The sequence below is a fragment of the Vigna umbellata genome, chromosome 2 (genome assembly GCF_029865625.1).
Source record: "Vigna umbellata cultivar VRB3 chromosome 2, Vumbellata_1.0, whole genome shotgun sequence".
In the NCBI taxonomy this organism is placed as follows: domain Eukaryota; kingdom Viridiplantae; phylum Streptophyta; class Magnoliopsida; order Fabales; family Fabaceae; genus Vigna; species Vigna umbellata.
In genome coordinates, this window is record NC_142166.1 from 46799774 (window position 1) to 46819251 (window position 19478).

At 32.7% G+C, this 19478-nt stretch overlaps 2 protein-coding genes across 2 annotated transcripts; one reads left to right on the forward strand and one right to left on the reverse strand.

The window, feature by feature from the left end:
* The first annotated feature begins 947 nt into the window (after window positions 1-947).
* On the forward strand, window positions 948-4683 carry LOC124836738 (adenine phosphoribosyltransferase 5). Its single transcript, XM_047311926.2, has 7 exons — window positions 948-1268; window positions 1509-1619; window positions 2409-2501; window positions 3255-3404; window positions 3528-3586; window positions 3874-3946; window positions 4486-4683. Exons 1-6 carry the CDS (start codon window positions 1178-1180, stop codon window positions 3943-3945), a joined length of 576 nt encoding a protein of 191 aa, XP_047167882.1. The 5' UTR covers window positions 948-1177; the 3' UTR covers window position 3946; window positions 4486-4683.
* Window positions 4684-7972: 3289 nt separating this feature from the next.
* Window positions 7973-18250, reverse strand: LOC124836735 (Phox (PX) domain-containing protein). Its single transcript, XM_047311917.2, has 10 exons — window positions 17823-18250; window positions 12635-12745; window positions 12065-12163; window positions 11603-11689; window positions 10924-11032; window positions 9995-10803; window positions 9589-9753; window positions 9258-9500; window positions 8604-8822; window positions 7973-8469 (listed from the first exon to the last, which is right to left on the reverse strand). The coding sequence occupies exons 1-10, from the start codon at window positions 17910-17912 to the stop codon at window positions 8239-8241; spliced, it is 2163 nt and encodes a 720-aa protein (XP_047167873.2). The 5' UTR covers window positions 17913-18250; the 3' UTR covers window positions 7973-8238.
* Between the last annotated feature and the right edge of the window lie 1228 nt (window positions 18251-19478).

The following is a 19478-nucleotide window of genomic DNA, read 5'->3' on the forward strand; positions in this document are numbered from 1 at the left end:
AAAACAAAAGCAACAAATTGCGGTGTTACGGGTTGTTCTCTGTGGATGAGAAAAGATAGAGATAAGAGAAAAATAAGTTAGATAAATAAAGAATGTGGATATAAATTAGGTGAGTATTTCTGATTTTTTTTATCTATTTTAAATTAAAAATAAAAATTATTAAAATAAGTATGAATGATGATTTTTTTGTTTATTAAACCTTGATACACTTTAACTGAAAAAGGAATTTATATAGGTTCAAACAACATGACTGTGAAAAGTTATTCAAATGAAATAAATAAATAATTAATTGTTTTAAATTAATAATTAAAAAAATTAAATTACATATTATTAGTGAAGAAGTTCTTTAATTTCGTATTAAAAATATCTTTGAAAAAGCATGTTTGATTTTAGTATAATGATATTGCACAATCAATTTTTTTATGGGATTATGTAAGACTAAAGTTTGAAATAACTGTTAAAGTAAAACAATAATAAACTCAAAAGGAAAAAATCCTTACTTTTTTATAAGTCCATACAAGTTAATTAAATGAACACGAGCAATCTTTAATAAAAATATTTAATAAATTAAATCCTCATAAATGAAATTGAAGACTATTGACTAAAGTTAAAACAATGAAACGTCTTGGTCACTTTGAAACTGAACAAAAGTATTAATTGCAATCAATAAGTTTTTAATTGAGAAGAGTGCAATTAAGTAACGTGTGATGAAAGTAATCAGACCAAAAGTTTTGATATATTTTTTTTGTGAATGTAAATTGTTATGGAATTGTTAATTTCTGAATTTAGGTAGAAAATTGAAGATTGATTTGAAAGAAAGAAAAGTGTAAAAAAAGGAAGTGCGTGTGAGTAGGGGCTGGGAAATCGCGTGAGGATAATGAGTTGAGTCAGAATGTGGTGGGTTTTGGGAGTGACGCTGGATATAAATAAATAAGCTTGAAACAAAATGCCCACACTTTGTTAAGTTTATATAAGCTTTGGTTCTTCTTCCATACCAACAAAAAAAGTAATAGCAGCAGTAGAATAAGCAGTAACAGTTTCGGAGGGAACACACAAAAAGCCCCAAAGCAAATCACCTTTTTCAATCTCTCTACACATCACACACAACACAACACTCTCACTTTATTCAAAACCAAACCCAGACAACATCAACTCAAAACAAAACAACAACACAAAAATGTTTGCAGAAGAGAATGGCCTCAAGGGAGACCCCAGACTTCAAGCCATTTCTCAGGCCATCAGAGTCGTCCCTCACTTCCCCAAGCATGGTCCCTCTCTCGCTCTCTCTCTCTCTCTCTGAAATTTCCATCTATTTTATTTTGTTTGAAGCTTCTCCTCTCCCTCTTCTTCCTGTTTTTATTTTTTTTATTGGAAACCTTTTTCTTCTTTTGTTGCTGCAGTTCGAACTTTTTTTACCCAACAGATCTGCAACCATTCATTTTGTTTTGTTTATTTTTAAGGAGTGTGTTTTGGTGGATTAAACTAATGGGGGGTGGTGAAATTCGCAGGAATAATGTTCCAGGACATAACGACATTGTTGTTGGATCACAAGGCGTTTAAAGACACGGTCGACATTTTTGTCGATCGTTACAGAGACATGCACATTTCCGTTGTTGCCGGTACCGTACTGTACTCTTCCATCACCTTCTCTTCCACTCTGTCCGCTACTATTTTAAAAAAAGAAAAACATTTCTTTTTTTCTGTATCCTCTTGTTGCTTCGAGAGCATAAACTTTTTTTTTTTAAGAAAAAAAAGAAGTTAAAGTTTCAGAATGTGAAGTTAAAATTTTTTGGGGTGGTAGTTTTAGCACCAAGGTTTCTCCTTTCATTTGCAGAATGAGACCCGGCTCGTTCTGGTTCCTTTTTTCTCTGTTAATTCTTTTGTTTTTCCATTTCGTAAATATTTTATATTATGGGGTTTATTTCTGGGTGTTCTTTGGAGTAAGTTTTACTTCCCTTTTTCATTTTTCGTTACACAATTTCCTTTACGGCATTTTTTTTCTACCTATTTTATTTTAAAAAATGCTTCGCATCCAGTTTCCCCTTTTCTATTCGCGTTTACGGTTACTTTTATTTTATTGGTGTTTTTTATTTCACGGCGATAAAATATATACCTTTTTGCGGTGGACTTGAGAGTTAGGTCGTGGGTTGGCACCATATGTAACATTCAAAGTATTTTCTAACTTGGAAGCCTTCTGATTCTGATTTTTGACTGAGAAAACAACGGCAACATCAATTTAGGCCACATACATGTCTTGTAATGATAGCCTGTTCGACAAAAACAAATCGAAGCATGGTTGTCATTTTTAACAATGACCCATCAACGAATGAAGGGGCTTAGTAGATTTAATGGCAATTGCTGCGGTTGTTGCCTTTGGTTGATTATTAATGCATTTGACTTACATGTAGGAATTGAGGCAAGGGGATTCATGTTTGGTCCTTCAATTGCGTTGGGCATTGGTGCAAAGTTTGTCCCCTTACGCAAACCACGGAAGCTGCCAGGTATATTTGTGTTTTTTCCAATCTTCAATAAGAGATTGTGTCCAGACTTGGGTCAAAGTTGACACTTGACAAACTCGGTCAAATCTGAGACTTGAAAGTACCAAACTGTGACACCAAAACAACAGAATATTGAGACCACTTTCTGTATTTCTGTGTTAGTAGTGGGAGTTACATTGCCTGATCTGCATTCAACCGTACTGATCAACATTTCTGCTTGAATTGGGAATAGATGTGTTTTTTCAGCATTGCCATTCATTTTTATTTTAAACCTATTAACTACCGGAGGCCTAAATCGGATCCAACTGTTTTCCACGCAGTAAATTTTACATCGAATTCTTGTTGAGGTGTCTTGTACAAAACCGATATAGGTCATTTTCAGCTTACTTTCATGTACTGAATACTGAAGCACGTGCATCAGATGAAAGTCCTCTGGGATCAGTAATCATTGTAATGGTGTGTTTAAATTATAGCTGATACCGCTGTGGCATACTGAATTAGAGTAGTGAAAGACAACGTCAAGGCTTGTAATGTTTTCACTGTTGCAATAATTTGAAATTGGTTCCTCTAAAACTAATTAAATTGATGATGTGAATGGAGTCAAAGATATCACTGATGAGGTTTGAACATGTTTTGGAAATCACCTTGGATGTGGTACTTTTAAGTAGCAGAAATGGGTGTTAGGTGGAATGAAATCTGAAATTAATGTGAATTCGGGATTAGGGAAACGTAACCTTGAGATTGTTTTGTGCATAGGTGAAGTGATTTCAGAAAAATATGCTCTAGAATATGGGACAGATTGTTTGGAGTTGCATGTTGGTGCTGTCCAGCCGGGTGAACGGGCCATAGTAATTGATGACTTGGTGGCCACAGGTGGAACTCTGTCAGCAGGAGTAAAACTTCTAGGTGATTTGCAGCCTCTTTTTGGGGTGGGGGAGGGCCTCTCACTTTTTGTCTATATTCTTTTCTTCTTTATTTCACTTGTGATGGTTCAATGGATGTGGTCCCTTCTTTCAACTTGTTTTGTAGAACGTGTTGGTGCTCAAGTAGTGGAATGTGCTTGTGTCATCGGTGTGCCTGATGTCAAGGTAACCACTAATTATTTACCTTTCTCGGAAATTTCTATGCTGTTCAAGCTCACCACCACAAGTTAAAAATTCTTGCTTCTTTTCTATGCTGGATTGCTCTATATACGATATCACGAGTCACCAGTTTAGTACATCTCAGTGCATGCTTAACAACAACATTTTCAACTTCTGCATAATGCCAAACACCAAAAAGGATTCCTCTATCAGATGTTAAACATCATTTTGTTATTGAAAAATTATATTCTGCTGAAACTATGCAAATTAAATTGAAGTTTTTTCTCTCTCAGGGGCAGTGCAGGCTCATTGGAAAGCCACTTTATGTTCTTGTTGAGCCGCGTAAAGCAGATAAATGTTATTAAGGTACGCCACCAACCACTAATTCCTTGGAGTAATAACTGTGTTTGTTTTGCTTCGTGCTCTCTCACAATGTAAACATGTTTCAAACAGCTTTGGATCTTTTTAGCGACTTTTGACACCCTTGGTGCTACCTTTTATGGCAATCTCTTAAAGTTATCTATGGCTCTACACTTGGCTAGTGTGCCCTCTAAAATGAGGCTGCACTTTTAGGGTTAAACCGTAAATGAGCATATATCGTGCATAACAAGCTGTAAGTTTATTAAATAAAAAAACTAAAATCAATGAAATTGTTGTATGTATGTGAGTTTATGAATAGAGAACAGTGTGAAAAGTACATTAACTGTTGTATGTTTTTGACATATACCTATAAACCTAAAACAAAAAAGAGAGTTGCCTAGGGTTTTGTTTTGACCCTTGATTTGCAGAGGGGGCCAATATGGGTGCCGCAATGTGGAAAAGATCTTATATATATTATACAAATCTAACACTGGTTTTTGCTTTTTGTGGTTTTATCCTATCCTTACAAGAGCATGTTGATGCAGATGTGATGTTAGTTGGATCATAGAAAAGGAAGCTTGGTGAGAGAGACCATAATGTGATAAGTTTTCGGCTCATGAAATCTGGAAAATGGCGAAATATCATTCTGGGAATTCATGTCTTTATCTTTTTTGTACATGTTAGCCATCATGGCCAACACTTTTGAACAATCATTATTAAAGAAGGGTTGGATTCTTCTTGCATTTCTTCGATTATCTTTTCATTATTCCATCACAATCAAATTGCTTTATTTCATTTCTACAAATGAAAATATTATATTACAATTTCTTTCAAAAATCCCCTTTTATACTTGGAGCTCATTCGCTTAATTATTTCAATTGTATTTTATCAATGACGGTTATTTACTTAGAAAATACGATCAATACATGTTATTAAAGTAATAAATCAATTAATTTTGGCCCGACCAAAACATATTTAGTATAATTTATCGAACAAAACTAATAAATCTTGCAAAGTTTTAACAATAAAAGTCATTATTTGTTTTCCAAAATTGTTAGCGTTAGATTTGACTTGCAACTTTTAGTGCTATTATTTAGGTGTTCACACGAGACATATCCCTAAGCCGTGTTTTTCTTTTTTCTTTTTGGTTTTCCACATGTGCAGCTTAGATCCTTATTATACACATTATTAACTATTAACGTGATTTTGAAAAACATATCACACATTCACATTAGGTTTTTCCCAAAAAACTATTTGTTTTGTAATGCGTTCACATTTTGAAAAACTAAAGTTTTAATCATATAAGTTTCTCCATGTAAATAAAAAGATGTAATTAGATATTTTATTTTATATTTCTTCCATAAATGTTTATTAAAAAAAATCATCAAAAGAAAACCTAAATGTGAGAATTCTTCAAATGACCAAAATAAAGATGCATGAAATTTTACGATTTTCAACTTAGCTTCTATTTTTTTTTTATAAATTTAAAAGTTTATTTAACTAAATTAGCTATGTCACAGAAAAAAAATACATTTTATTTATGTCGGTAATATTTATCAAAATTTTAATGTGTAGAATATATGTTTCTATTTTTTCTTTCTCATTAATTATTTTAAGATTATATATGTTTTTAATTTTTAAACTTGAATGCGAAATTAAAATTTATTTGTTTTATATTTGGAGACATTATAGTATCAAAATTTTAAAAATAAATAAAAATAGTTTTTTAATTTAATGACGTCAACTTTATTTCTATTGGTATTTGAATTGAAATCTATCCAATAATATAAAAACCTTAAATACCAACCTGAAATGTTTTTTTAACATGTCAACAAAATTTCACAACATTTTTTATTATACGAATTATATTATTCACCTTTAAAATTTAAAGAATAAACTATATCAAAATTTTGGACTTAAGACAAATTTTAATTTTACGACTAAAAACTAACACACACACACACACACACACACACACATATATATATATATATATATATATATATATATATATATATAATAAAGAAAAGTTAAAAATTGGCTTATTAATTTGAAAGTAACAATAAAATTAACCGTGTAGAGCATACACAAGTTAAAAGTAAAAAAAAATATATAAAATAATAATAATAATAAATTGGAGTGTATTTATTAAATGAAAATGCTCTTTTTTAAAGTGAGTATTTTGTTTATCGTAGAATACCAATTTTTTAAAATAAATTTTTCTTTATATATTGTATAGTATGATATCTAGACCGAGCAGTTATCAGCCACAACCAATCAACCGATCGCTCTATCCTACTATAGAGACGCTCGCCATCTTCCAACTATACCAAATGCTCGTCAACTATCCTATAGTTGAAAGCGCTCGTCAAACATTCATAAGTAGGTCAAAGTGTTCATCAAACGTCAAGCGACGTTATGACACTTAGTCAACCAAATCAAGCCAAGATCAGCGGATGCTCAATTACGTTAAAGGAGGTTGGCAGACGCTCAACACTTAAATAATTGGACCAATAATCCAGTTAAAGAAGAAATAGTCAAAAATATCTAACCGTAATAACGCAAATTACGGAGTCAACTAACCGAACAGTAAGACTAACGTGGACTACGGATAGGTAACCGAATTTGCCAACTAACCGGATTTTAAGGTAATCGGTTTATTTTACTTTTTAGGTTAAATACAGGAGAACCTAAAGGAGAAAGGTACGTTTTGCTCTAAGATTAAAGAGTTCACTTTGTGAGAAAATCACTTATTGAGAGAACTAAAGTTCCACTACTCATATCTGACTTTAGCATCGGAGTATCTTCGCAGGTACTCCCCAATCTCATTGAAGAAAAGACAACGATCCCAGACGTACAAGAATAATAAAACATCACCAAACAGGTTCGTATCTTAGTCCCAAACAATCACACTGAAACACACACACACACACACATATATATATATATATATATATATATATATATATATATATATATATATATATATATTCTACTCCTATGAAATTTTATTACTCGGTTTGAGTTAATCTTACTTTAAACAAAAATGTATATTTTTAATATTGACATACTATATCAAATTCAATATACTTTAATAAAAACTAAAATATAACATTATTTCAATATCAGTTAATCCCATTTGAATTTTGATGTACCATATCAAATTGATATAATGTCTTCGTTCAAATATTTAGTTTCATAGCTTTCGGTGAATTTTCAAATAACACAGTAGAATAGATAAGGGCGAACTAAAATACATCATTTATACCTTATTCATCTGTCAGTTATACAATTTAAGCATTTCACTGCTATCTTATAATAATTAGAACGTTCAGTACATTTTTCAAGTTTTATTTTAACCTAAAAAGCTTTGCAATACACAAAAAACTTTGTTTGTGTTTATAAATGACTATTTATCATTGATTGAAGAAAAGTATCAAACGAATTCCTTATAACAGTGTCTAATGTTAGTTGTTATACTAAATTTTTTAAACTATCATTATTAATTTAGTTTTTAGGCCCCTTTGAATACAAAGTCAAAATTGAAAGGACTGCAAAGAAATCAAAGAATAAATAAATGGCTAATTCAACAAAACCATATGGATACAATTAAAGTTGACGCATACTTTTGATAATATTTTCACGCTTTTAGGTGAGAAAAGAGATTCCATGGATTTGTTAACATTATAGAATATTATACTACTGTTCCTTGGACCAACCTTAGATCTTTTCATTGATGCTATATCACGATTGTTCTAATTAAATCTATAGAATAATAAATCATAATTTACGTTAATCTACCATCACATTAGCAATGCATATTTTTGTTTTAAAGCCATAAAGCAAACCATTCTCTAAAAGTTTGATCAATATTACTAACAAGTACGTAGTTGATTCGAAAATGAGGTGCAAGACAATATCAGGGTCACGACTGAGACCCCAAACGCCCACTACATAACGCTGACATAGCTTCTCCATGACATGATCACAGTAATAAATGTGTTTTTTATTAAAAGAAATAGAGACTTAAAATAAAAAGACAAGAAAAATAACTTTATCTTTGATGAGTTCCAGCTTTTCATTATTTTAAGTTCACAAAAAAATGTGGTGCAAGGCTCGTATTGACGTGTGGAGATAAACTCGTACAAGTTGAAATACATTAGGGGGAGCTACTGCACTGAGTATATATATTAAGTCACCTATTAGGAACGGCAAATGCTGATCCACCGGGAAAAGAAACAGTGGGGCTCTTGGTCAAAAGCCGAACAGCGATATACATTAGCACTTCACATATATTTCTAAATACTTGATATAGTTTCCATTGAAGGGGTATCATCAGTTGCTGTCATGTCCAATTTGAGAGCATGCCTTGTGACACGGTTTGTCTGTTTTCTCAGTCTAACATTATCCATGAACAAGTCTGCTATGATCTTACCCACTTCATCATCATAGATTACACCATCTTTGGTGCCATTGGCTTTATCTACACTGGAAACCGCACTTCCATATTCCTTATCTAAGTTTTCTACCTGGTCAAATTTAAACAAGTTCAGTAATTGGAGAGTTTGCTGGAAATAACTGTTTATAAATGCGTTGTATTAAAAGTAGTCACAAGCAATTCAACTCTAACTGGCAAGAACATAGAGAGAAATGTATGACTTACCTCTGATAATAGGATGTCCATTTGGTCATCGGATGTCGTTAATTGATTAAAAGCATCACTCAATGACGATGAATTCATGACTCTTCTATCTTCACATTCATAAGGAAGACTGACATTGCACTCCTGAAGCTGGTTGAAAAGAAACCTGCATTTCTCCAGCAGTTTTCTCCGCGCAGCTTCTGCCCGTTCCCTCCTTTCTCTTTCGTGAAGTAGTAGTTTCTAAATACACAAGAATTTAAGGCATAGCGTCATCATATATGTCATACATTAGGGATATGAAGTCCATATATCAAACAAGGAATATTATGATCTGCTCATTGCATTAATTTAAATTTCCACTGAAGAGACACCGGCATTACAGAACATCATGGAGAAGTAAATGATAACAAATAAATGCATAGCATAATAAATACATACGAAAGGAGTCTCTAGTGTAATACCTAAAAAGGCAAGAACAGTCAAATGAAGAATGTGTTTTTCACACCCCTTCCCCTTCTCTTCCCAAATAGAAAAACAGAGTATATACATATATACAAAGTCAGAGACATACTAATTCAAAGACAAGTAAATTGACAGATATTTTTCCGAGGAAAAGCATTAACTCTTGACTGAAAACCTCCTGCAGAATATGATATGTGCAGACTTGTAACCTACCTCAGTTTCACTGTTTTCTTTTATCGACTCACTAAGCTCTTTCTTTAACTTTGTTTGGGAATTACGAAGAGATTTGACCTCTTTAACCAGAACTTTAAGATCTGCCTTGGATTTTGCTTCTAGCTCTCCATACTGTTTTGACAAAACTTCTAGATGTTCTTTAGTAGTTTCTAAATTCTGTAACAGTACATCATTCTGCAGAACAATTGATTCCTTTGTTGAATTCTGGTAAGAATTCCCCCCCTGGATATTATGTCATGAGCCATTGTTAAAATCAACGAGGTGTACAAATAAGTTTAATATATGTAAATTAAATGCAAAAAATTCCTACCGATTCTGACTTTAGATTCATCTCCATTTCCATTGATTTTCGTCTAAGTTCCTCCATATCCCACTGCATTTGGGTAAACCTTTCTCTCTCAATTAGAATAGCCTGCTGTAAGTTCTCCTTGTTTTTCTGTTTGGTAGTTTCAAGTTCTACTTCCAAATCCTTGACCTGAACAGATCCAATGTGAAGATTCAGCTTGTATGCTTGCTACAGAATCATAAAATCCTTATATATCCATGATTTGTAGATATATTTATCTTCAACTTGACTTGTCTCTCATTAATCTCAGATAATATTAAACTAAAAAAAAATGCATATATATATACATATACAAACACATTTATATTCCCCCCCACCCACACACACACACATATATAAAATAATTTACAAGGAATGCCAAATTGAATACCTTAGTTGCAAGAAAATCCTTTGCAGTTATTTCTTGATTTAATCTAACTATAAGGTCCTCCATATCAGTTTTTGCAGTGCCTAGCCTTCGTTGCATGGTTGAAAGAATCCTGTTCAATTTATTGCGTTGATCTAGTGGAAAGACTAATTGAGTATCACCAGTAGATTTCAACTTTGTGTGGCCCATCATATCCGTGTCTCTTGAAACCGAAGCAGATCCAGGAAGGTCATGAGAGCCCTCACCAGAGGAATTTGGAATCCCAAAATTAGAGATGTCACTACCACGTAATGAGCTTCCTTCACTTCCAAAACTCTCATTTGAAAGCTTACGCACATGACCAACAACCTTGCTATGCCCAGGCTCAGAGAAAAGCTCCATGGTATTATTACCTAAAAGTGAAGAGTCGTATAAATTTCCATTATTCTTGTCCTTCTCTGTAACATAGTTCACATGTCTGGAATTTGCTTTATGCCTAGGTAGGCCTTCCAATTGCTCTAGAATAGTCTGACCCATAAATAAACCTTCGTCAATATTTGATATGCCATATTTCACAAGCTTTTCTATTGGATTTGTCATATCTTCATCTAATGTTAGATCATCCGTACCAACATCAGAATTATCATCCCGTCCAACTCTTGGTGTTCCTAGGTCAGATGGCTCATATGCGGTATCACTACCATAATCAGAGGCAACTGATGAACTGCCAGCAAGTAACGATAAGCTTGACTGGAGAGGCGATTGGACAGAATAAACTGTGTTATTGGAATCAGGATCTGTTTCAGAATTTTGCTGGCTTGCATCTTGGAATGCTGAGAAGTGATTAAATGAGGTTTAAAGTATCAATATTTAGGAAAGCTATCAATCTGTAAAATAGACCATACTAACATGAATGAGGCAACTAAATCAAATCTGCAAAAACAATCACATACAAAATCTAGCAGCTGCTTCTAGTTCGAGAAATGATGCCACTGCAGCACATCTTGATACATCAATGTCAGACAATAGTTTCGTGATCCACTCTTCCAAAGAGCACCTTCTCTGTAGCAAATGTATGTATTAATTTACAGTCACTGATTCAAGTGTTGCATTCGCAATTTTCCATACTGCAGAAGTAGCTCAATCTAATCGTGGTATAAAATTTGTAATTGGAGGTTTTAAAATTAGATGGAGCAAACTGCCCAGTTGTCTAAACTAGTGTAGATAACAGCTATTGGAACATATACACAACCTTGTTTAAGATTCAGTTAATTAATATCAAGAAACCTGCTACAATTATTTCAAGAAAATTTATACTATGGAGGCAATTTACCTCCAAATAAATAAAGACATTATGGAGGCAATTTTCATCCACATTTTTTATGCCCCAAAATTGCTATGACTACCCTTATCCAATTCAAATAATTGTTCAACAACCAAATAAAATACATTCCAAATTTTTCAGATATAAATTGGCTCTGTAAAAGTTCTTTAGTATTTATTTAGAACTCAAACTGAAAATTGTGCTGGAAACTTAAGTATTTGCAGTCACGGAAAAAAATGACATTTTTTCTTGTTGTTAGGTCAAAGATAAAAGATAACAATTAAGTAGATAGAGAAAAGATTCCCAACCTCTTCTAACAAAGCTCGGCTTTTCAAACGCAAGAGTCCCTTGGGCGGAGCTGGAGGGATATTTTTCCTGGGAAACTCCTTTTTAAGCTACAAAGACAGCATATGGCAAAAGTCTAGAAATCAGTGTAACCTAAACATTATAAAAGAGCTACATTGTTTATGAAAACAAAATTAGAGTCATTCATCTTCTATGAATTAAAAGAAGGCAGCACAAATGGATAAAAGTGACCCCAATCAAACAGGTTTAAATATTTCTTCTTAAAGATCTTTTTGTCCCTCACTACATTCACATTATAATAAATTGAATGGTTTTGTAGAGTATTAAACACAGAAATGGGTACCAATCAATATGTGTGTATAGGTAATAATGCTTAAATAAAAATGCAGTAGACAGAATCGGGAATGAAATACAGATACATGAAAAGAACAAAAAGAGCAGCAGTTATAAAAGAGTACACTTACATCAGCAAACAACTTTAAAAAATCATTGAACCTTCTTAATACTCCATGGAGCCTAGTAATCCCTTCCGGTGACTGTACACCAACTTGAACCCTGTAGAACTGTCCCTTAATGATGTTAGAAATGAACATTCACAAGAAAGCCATTGTTACACCACAAACTATAAATGAACGGAATGTGGAAATACACTACTATAGTTTAATCTTTTTTTCAAATTTGATTCTAATGCCTTGCATACTATATTATAAAGGAAACTCCCACAATAAGCAAACATTATAATTAGGTTTCAAAATCTTGAATTACTATTTACTCCTTCAATACTCTTTTGTTTCTTTCACTGCATATCTGGAAAGATGGAAAGAAATTCTGCACAATTCCCTCATGCTTGCAAATTTTCTCTAACTTTAAAACACACTAATTAAACAAAACTTGTAAACTAAGTATATGATAATTTCCACTTGCTTCTGACTGAGTATATACCTCTAGTCTTAACAAATCCAAAATAGAAAAGTTGTACAAAATTACTCCTAAATTTGGCCATGAATGAAAATTTGGATCTCAATAAACTTTACCACTACAGGATCTGAATTCCTTGATTTTGGAACAAAGGACCAAGACGGTATTGTGACACAATAACTCCATCCAGTACGATGATTGTGTGGCCATACTGTATCTTGCCCATTCTGTACAATAGGACTCCAGAATTAGAAGGAAGTCAAATAAAAAAAATATAATAAAATTAATTGCACAAAATAAACCATTCTAGAGATAAAAGTAACAGAAAATATGAGCTATCAAATAATAGCTCAAAATGGAAATGGGAGGAATATTAGCTTTCAATACCAGAAAACATTCTTGAAATGATATAATTATACTAGAAAATTAACATTGAAGAGATTTTGGAAAAATTTCTAACAAATAAATTGAGAAAAAGAGCTATCAACCTCTTTAGACTTTTAGAAACAATTGATATATATATATATATATATATATATATATATATATATATATATATATATATATATATATATATATAGTCCTTATGAGAAGAACAAGGAAATATTAGCTTGATGTTCTATGCACACCTCTAATCCACTTAGAAGAATGCTGTGAAAAAATGTCAAGATTTTTTTGCCGATAATGCTGGTAAACTATATGAACCATTATTATAGATGGAATATTTTTGAACAAAACTGCCATGTTATACTTTATTGTAAAACTAATTGAAATTAAGTGAAATTGTCCAATCGGTATACAAACTACATCCCAATAATTGAGGTGGGAGCTGAGAGACTTCCAAACATCATAGATGCTTGCCAACTAGGTGATACATGAAGGAAACTATGTAAACAGTAGAAATCCCCTCCAGAAACCAAAATGAAATGGAAATTGGCTATAGGTTTTCATACTCTATTAGATTTCATATCAAAACCGATTGACATTTAGTGAAATTGCAAAGTAGGTATATAGATGATATACGTGGAACATATGAAAGAAACCAAAAAGAGAAAGAAACAGAAAGACGGAGAAAGAGGTGATAACAAAAACATAATAGGGATGTTTTAGGTAAAGAGGAGAGAATAGAGAGGTCAAAGAATATGCGTACCGCATTTCTGTTGTTAACATTCAATCCAGATTCAGCTGTCTAGAATACAACAAACCACCTTATTTATGCGTAGCTAAGAAACAGCTATGAGCTAACAACAACTGACTTACTAGCTAGCTATAAACTAACAATAGCTGACTAAATAGCCAACTAACATCCTTGTCTTATTTCAATATGCATATCAATACCCCACCCCCAAAAGAAGATCCTCCTCCTCAAGGGTCTTGCATTAATATAAGGACTTGTTGAAACTTTATAGAAGAAACTTAGTAGCCTCTGTCAGGAAAATCATGCCACTGCACCAAAATTTAAGTGTTTATACATCCCTTATGCATTTGTTGAGAATCCCTTTAGGAAACGTAGTACATGGTATAGCTGAACAGTCAATGGGAGAATGTATTTGCTTAATAGAGGGTAATGGGCACAGCTTTGCAGAATCTTATAGATCCATATAGTACCTAGTAGCAAGTTTTCAAGCATCTTGCTGCTGCAGAAGCTTTAAGAACACCCACTGTCCAATCTGTAAATCCTTATAAAGCCTTCTCGAATCTTCCTTTTGCTTAATCACATTTGCAACAATATGTAAGTGATGTTTACGAACTCCTATTACTGATTCTCTTACTGCAAATGTTCTGTCAAGTGCATCCACCACAAAATTACTTATGCAATGGTTCTTTCATGTGTTCTGTAAATCTGATCCATGAAATACTAAGGAAGTGTTGCATGTGAAAGGAAAACAGAATGAGCATACTTTCTCATAAATCTATAATAACCCAAATGGTATTCATGCCACTGAATGTGGAAAGGCCCTCGATAAAATCCATTATAATACTCTACCAAATCTGACTAGCAATAGGATAGGGCTGAAAAAGTCCAAGGACAGTAAATATCTCACATGTACATTGTGCACATGTATCATAGTGTTCAATAAAATACTAGACATCTTGAATCATCTTTTTCCACCAAAAGAGGAATTTCTAGCATTGATATGTTGCTTGCTCTCCTAAATCACCCCGTGGGAGCAAGAATGTATGTATTAAAAAGTGAACTTTAAACTTAACTCAATCTTATAAAATCGGCTTGTAAGGTGAGGTTTGTCCCTACTTACATACCGTAAAATAGTCTTATTTCTAGTCAATGTGGGACAACACACCCTCCTCCTGCCGAAGCATATACATCTCAAGTGTAAGACTAGGCACTAAAGGATGGTCCGATAAAAGGTAGAACAATAGACCCAACAAACAACCTTGCTAGGATTGATTTTAACCTATGGCTTTAATATCATGTTAAGAAGTAGACTTTAAACCTAACTTAACCTTATAAAACCGGTTTGTTAGGTGAGGTTTGTCATCACTTATATACTACAATTTGGTCTTATCTTGGGATTTTCAACACCATTATGAGAATTGTTACCAATTACCTTTGGAACTCCAACACTCAACAACATACATCACACCTAATCTAGAATGTTCCTACTAAACCTCTCAACTAGGCTATTTTGTAGAGGAGTCTCAATTACTCTATGGTTCCTTGCTATGTTATTCTCCTTACAGAAATTGTTGAACAATTCCAAAAAAAATTCAAGATCTACTAGAAGCTTCTAGTTTTTGAATTTTTCAAAGGCTTCATCCTTGTCCTTTTGAGGATAGACTCACTATTAACTTTTCTTTCTTCATCAAAAGTTGACCATCTCAATTAGTGTCCCTCAGTACCTCCCTTCTTAGTTAATTGAGAGGTATGCAAATCTGCATCTTGCACCTAACTCTCTTCAATCGTTTGTACAAGTTCAGGGGATGAAGTGTCAAGTTCCACATAATCATCATTACACTACTTGCCCTAAATCTTGTAGTCATGTCCAGCCAACTTCGTCTACCAAAACACTAAAAATGAAGTCTTTAGCTTTCGACACAACATATACTTTAAACTCTGTTGTGATTCCATTGAATAAATTTCTGGCTCTCCAAATATTGATGCCAATATTCCATTACTAAAACCATAACCGTAAATTATTTCTCATAGATGGAAAGGGACTGATACTGTGGTGCCAGTGCTTCACCAAAAAATGTCAAAAGCTGCCACTGTTGCAAAAGTATAGCATCAGAACAATCTTCACAAGCTTCAGTTCTCACCACAAAATCCTTTGAAAAATACTGGAACTGTTAAAACCGATGCTGAAACTAGCACATTTTCACTATTTAAAAGACAAGTGATCTGACTTTGACTAATTAAACCCTTTTTTTTCTTGAGTGAACAGTCAATGATTGGGACAAATCTCCTTAATTCTTGATGAAGTGTCCATCAGACAACCAAAGGAAAGCTCCCTGCTGCTTCATATTCATGTATGATTTTCCCTCACTAATGATATGCCCTAAATACTTCACCTTGGTGGCTGCAAATGTGCACTTCTCTTCACCCAAAAAAAAAAACGTCTCAAGATTTGCAACCCCATGCCATACATACGAATCCTTAAATTAAAGGTTAATTTTCATCATGCATTTCAAAATGATTCCACGTTGCATACACCTTTAATCTTCCTCCCTCTAGCTTCCTCCACTGCAAATAGTTCAGTCCCATTCTCCTTCTATCCCAACCTCTTGTCTAAATCATATTCCATGAAATAACAGTTGTTATCAATGAGGATTTTCAGTGTTTTCCATATAATTTGCTCTTGTATTCTCATTAAGGTATTATGGTTGAGATAGTGAAAGGCTCACGAGATCATAAATCGTTGGATTATAAAATGGATAGTAGATTCTACTTTTACATAAATATAATACATATAACCATGCAAAGTAACAGAAAATTAAAATAGATTAGTCACAAAGTTGCACTTTAACAACACTCAATCAAACCTAAGTTCATCATAACCATAGGAAAGAATGTCAATTGAGTCATATCTATGAAAAACAGAGGAACAACAAGAAGATGTACTGTCAAGATGGTGGTTTCCACAACTAATTTCAGGACAAAGGAAGGTTTAGTGCTTAGAGTGGAAGACGTTTCAGATTTTGGGTATAACACATCATTCATGCATGATTCATTGAGAAGACAACTATGTTGTTCAAGTTTTAATGATTTTTGGACACTGGGTTTAAAAAGAACATGTGTTGAGTGTTGGGGCTTTTATGTTTTTAACATTCCAAAAGGCCCAGGAAGAGGAAAAAATATTAATTTTAACCATGAAATAATTGATTCAGCTGTCTAGAATACAATAACCTGCCTTGTTTACAGGGAGCTACCAAAGAGCTAAAAATTAACTATGACTGACTAACTATCTAACGTCCTTGCTTTTAATTTTTATTTACACACCAATAAACTGCACCATGTTAACATAGGCAATTTGCGTGGGATTCCACAGGGAAGGAACTGTGAAAGCAGGAGAGGACGCCCACCAAACCACAGATGCAACAGATATTAATTATAGGCTTCAAAAACATGTATTTTACCTTAAAACTAATTGACATTAAATAAAATTGCTCAATAGGTATGTAAACTGCATCCAAGTAATTGAACACACTAGGCTGGACTTTCCATGGAAGGAAACTACAAAAATTATGGAAACAATGGAGATCTCCTCCACAGACCATAGAAGCAAAGAAAATGAGTTGTCCGGCTTTGACATCCTGTTAGATTTCTTCTTATAAACTGATTAGCATTAGTGAATTTCCACAATAGGCATATAAATTGAATATAAAGAAATAATGCAAGCATATGAAACTTTTCAATGGCCCAAATGAATTTGAGACAATTTTCCTTCCCTTTTATGCAAAGTTATAATATGGTCTAGGACTGTCATAAAACATATAGTTCTGTCAATCTTCCTTATTTTCAATTTAGGGAAAAGAGTTTATAATCTCAGTCAAACTTCACATAGAGATTGGTCAGCACCATTGGGCGCATGATAAACACAAAAATGGCACACCCTACTGGCTGAATAAAATTTACACTTACTAGCTTGCAAAACACAGTTCTCAAGATCAAGCGCATAAATCAAATCTCAGACAATAGAGACCTAGGGAGCAACAATTAACTCATTGATAGATGATGATAACAGTATTAACAAGGACTACCTTGATCGATTAGAACAAATTACAACAGAACTCGAAATGGCTCAAATAAAACTAAAATTACATTAGAAGAATAAGACAACTGACCCATTTTCGAGGCGCAGGACTCCAATCCATACCGAGAGGCAGCGGCGAAGTTCCATCGTGTCTGTGCTTGGGAGGACTTCGTCTCTGCATCTTATCCGTCGTCAAAGTCAATGATTGGCTCTCTGTTTCTACAATTTGAAGATCATAATATGATAATCCGAGTTCAATGATGGAAATCGAAATTTCGACGCAAAGTGAAAGTGATGGAATCACTGAGAGCTAGGGTTGGGGCGATCGGATCGGACAAAATAGAATTCTTTCCGTCGTGGATACGGCGGAGAGGGCGCACCTTTAGAGTAAATGCGGCAACGTGCTAAGAAAAGCCGCGCAGTGCGTGTGTTTTATGAATTGTGTACACGTGTTTAGTCCAATGGAAAAGGAACGAATTCAGTGGTGTTATTGTTGTGCTCTGTACACTGGCGGTAGAGTCTAATGCTTTTGCTTTGGGACACAAATGGCGACAAAAATTAAGAGCCTATTTCATCTCTACATCAACTTTTCTTTTTGCAATTTTACCACCTGAATTATATTTTAGAATTAATAAGTATATTTCTAAATCTGTTATAGATAATATAAAAATATATTTTGATTGCATAATTTCTCATATATCTCTAAATCTCTAAATTTAAAAATGTATTTTAGGTGTATAAATTATACAATTTAAAATATGTTTTTAAATTGCTTTAACTTTAAAATATATTTTAAGTTAGATAAACATGCAGAAAGAAAATTACAGTAAAAGAAATTGAAAAAAAAATAAAATAAACATGCGCACCTAACTATCTTCTTCTATCCAACATCATCATCACCCAGAAAAAAACCAAACCTAAATGGGCTGGGCTTGAATTAAGTATGCATGACAATAGTTTTCTTGTTACACCTCAACATCCCAAAAATATTTAATGCATACAATTATATTTTAAATTCTTTTTGAATTATTTGAGAAAATATTATCACAAATGCATAAAAAAAATTAGAAAAAAAAAGATGGCTGAAATAACATTTATTTATCTATAAAAAACAGAAAGATGGCTAAAAGTAACATTTATTTATCTGTGAAATAACATTTATTTATCTATGAAATAACATTTCTTTTCACTTTTATCTTTCGTAAACTTTTTTACTATTTTAAACGAAAAATAATGTTAATTTCATAAGTAAAAAAGAATTTTTTAGAAACATCAACCAAAAAATAATTATAATAATTAGTAAATAAAATTTGACTGAATTTATAAAGAAAGTAATTATGTAAGATAAAATTGTGACCAATATCAATAAATAATCATAGTCAAACAAAAAGATAATTTCAACAATCTTAATGAATATTAAGTTTTCAAATATTTTAAAAAATAATTATATAAAAAACTTATAAATTTTTAGAATTTTAATTAATTTTAAAATTCATGTTTAAATAGTATTATTTGTTATAAAATATTTCAACTTCTCTGAAAACTAATTATCTATAAAATTTGTCCATCCAAATACACTTTAAATATTAAGTTTAGGGATAAAACAGTATATACACTACTTTTTCTTTGTTAATTGATGTTATGGAAAATAGTTAATATATTGTACTAAAATGTATATGATATCATACCCATAATTGACAAAATTAGTTATTAACAATAAGAATTATATAAAAAGTAAATTTAAATT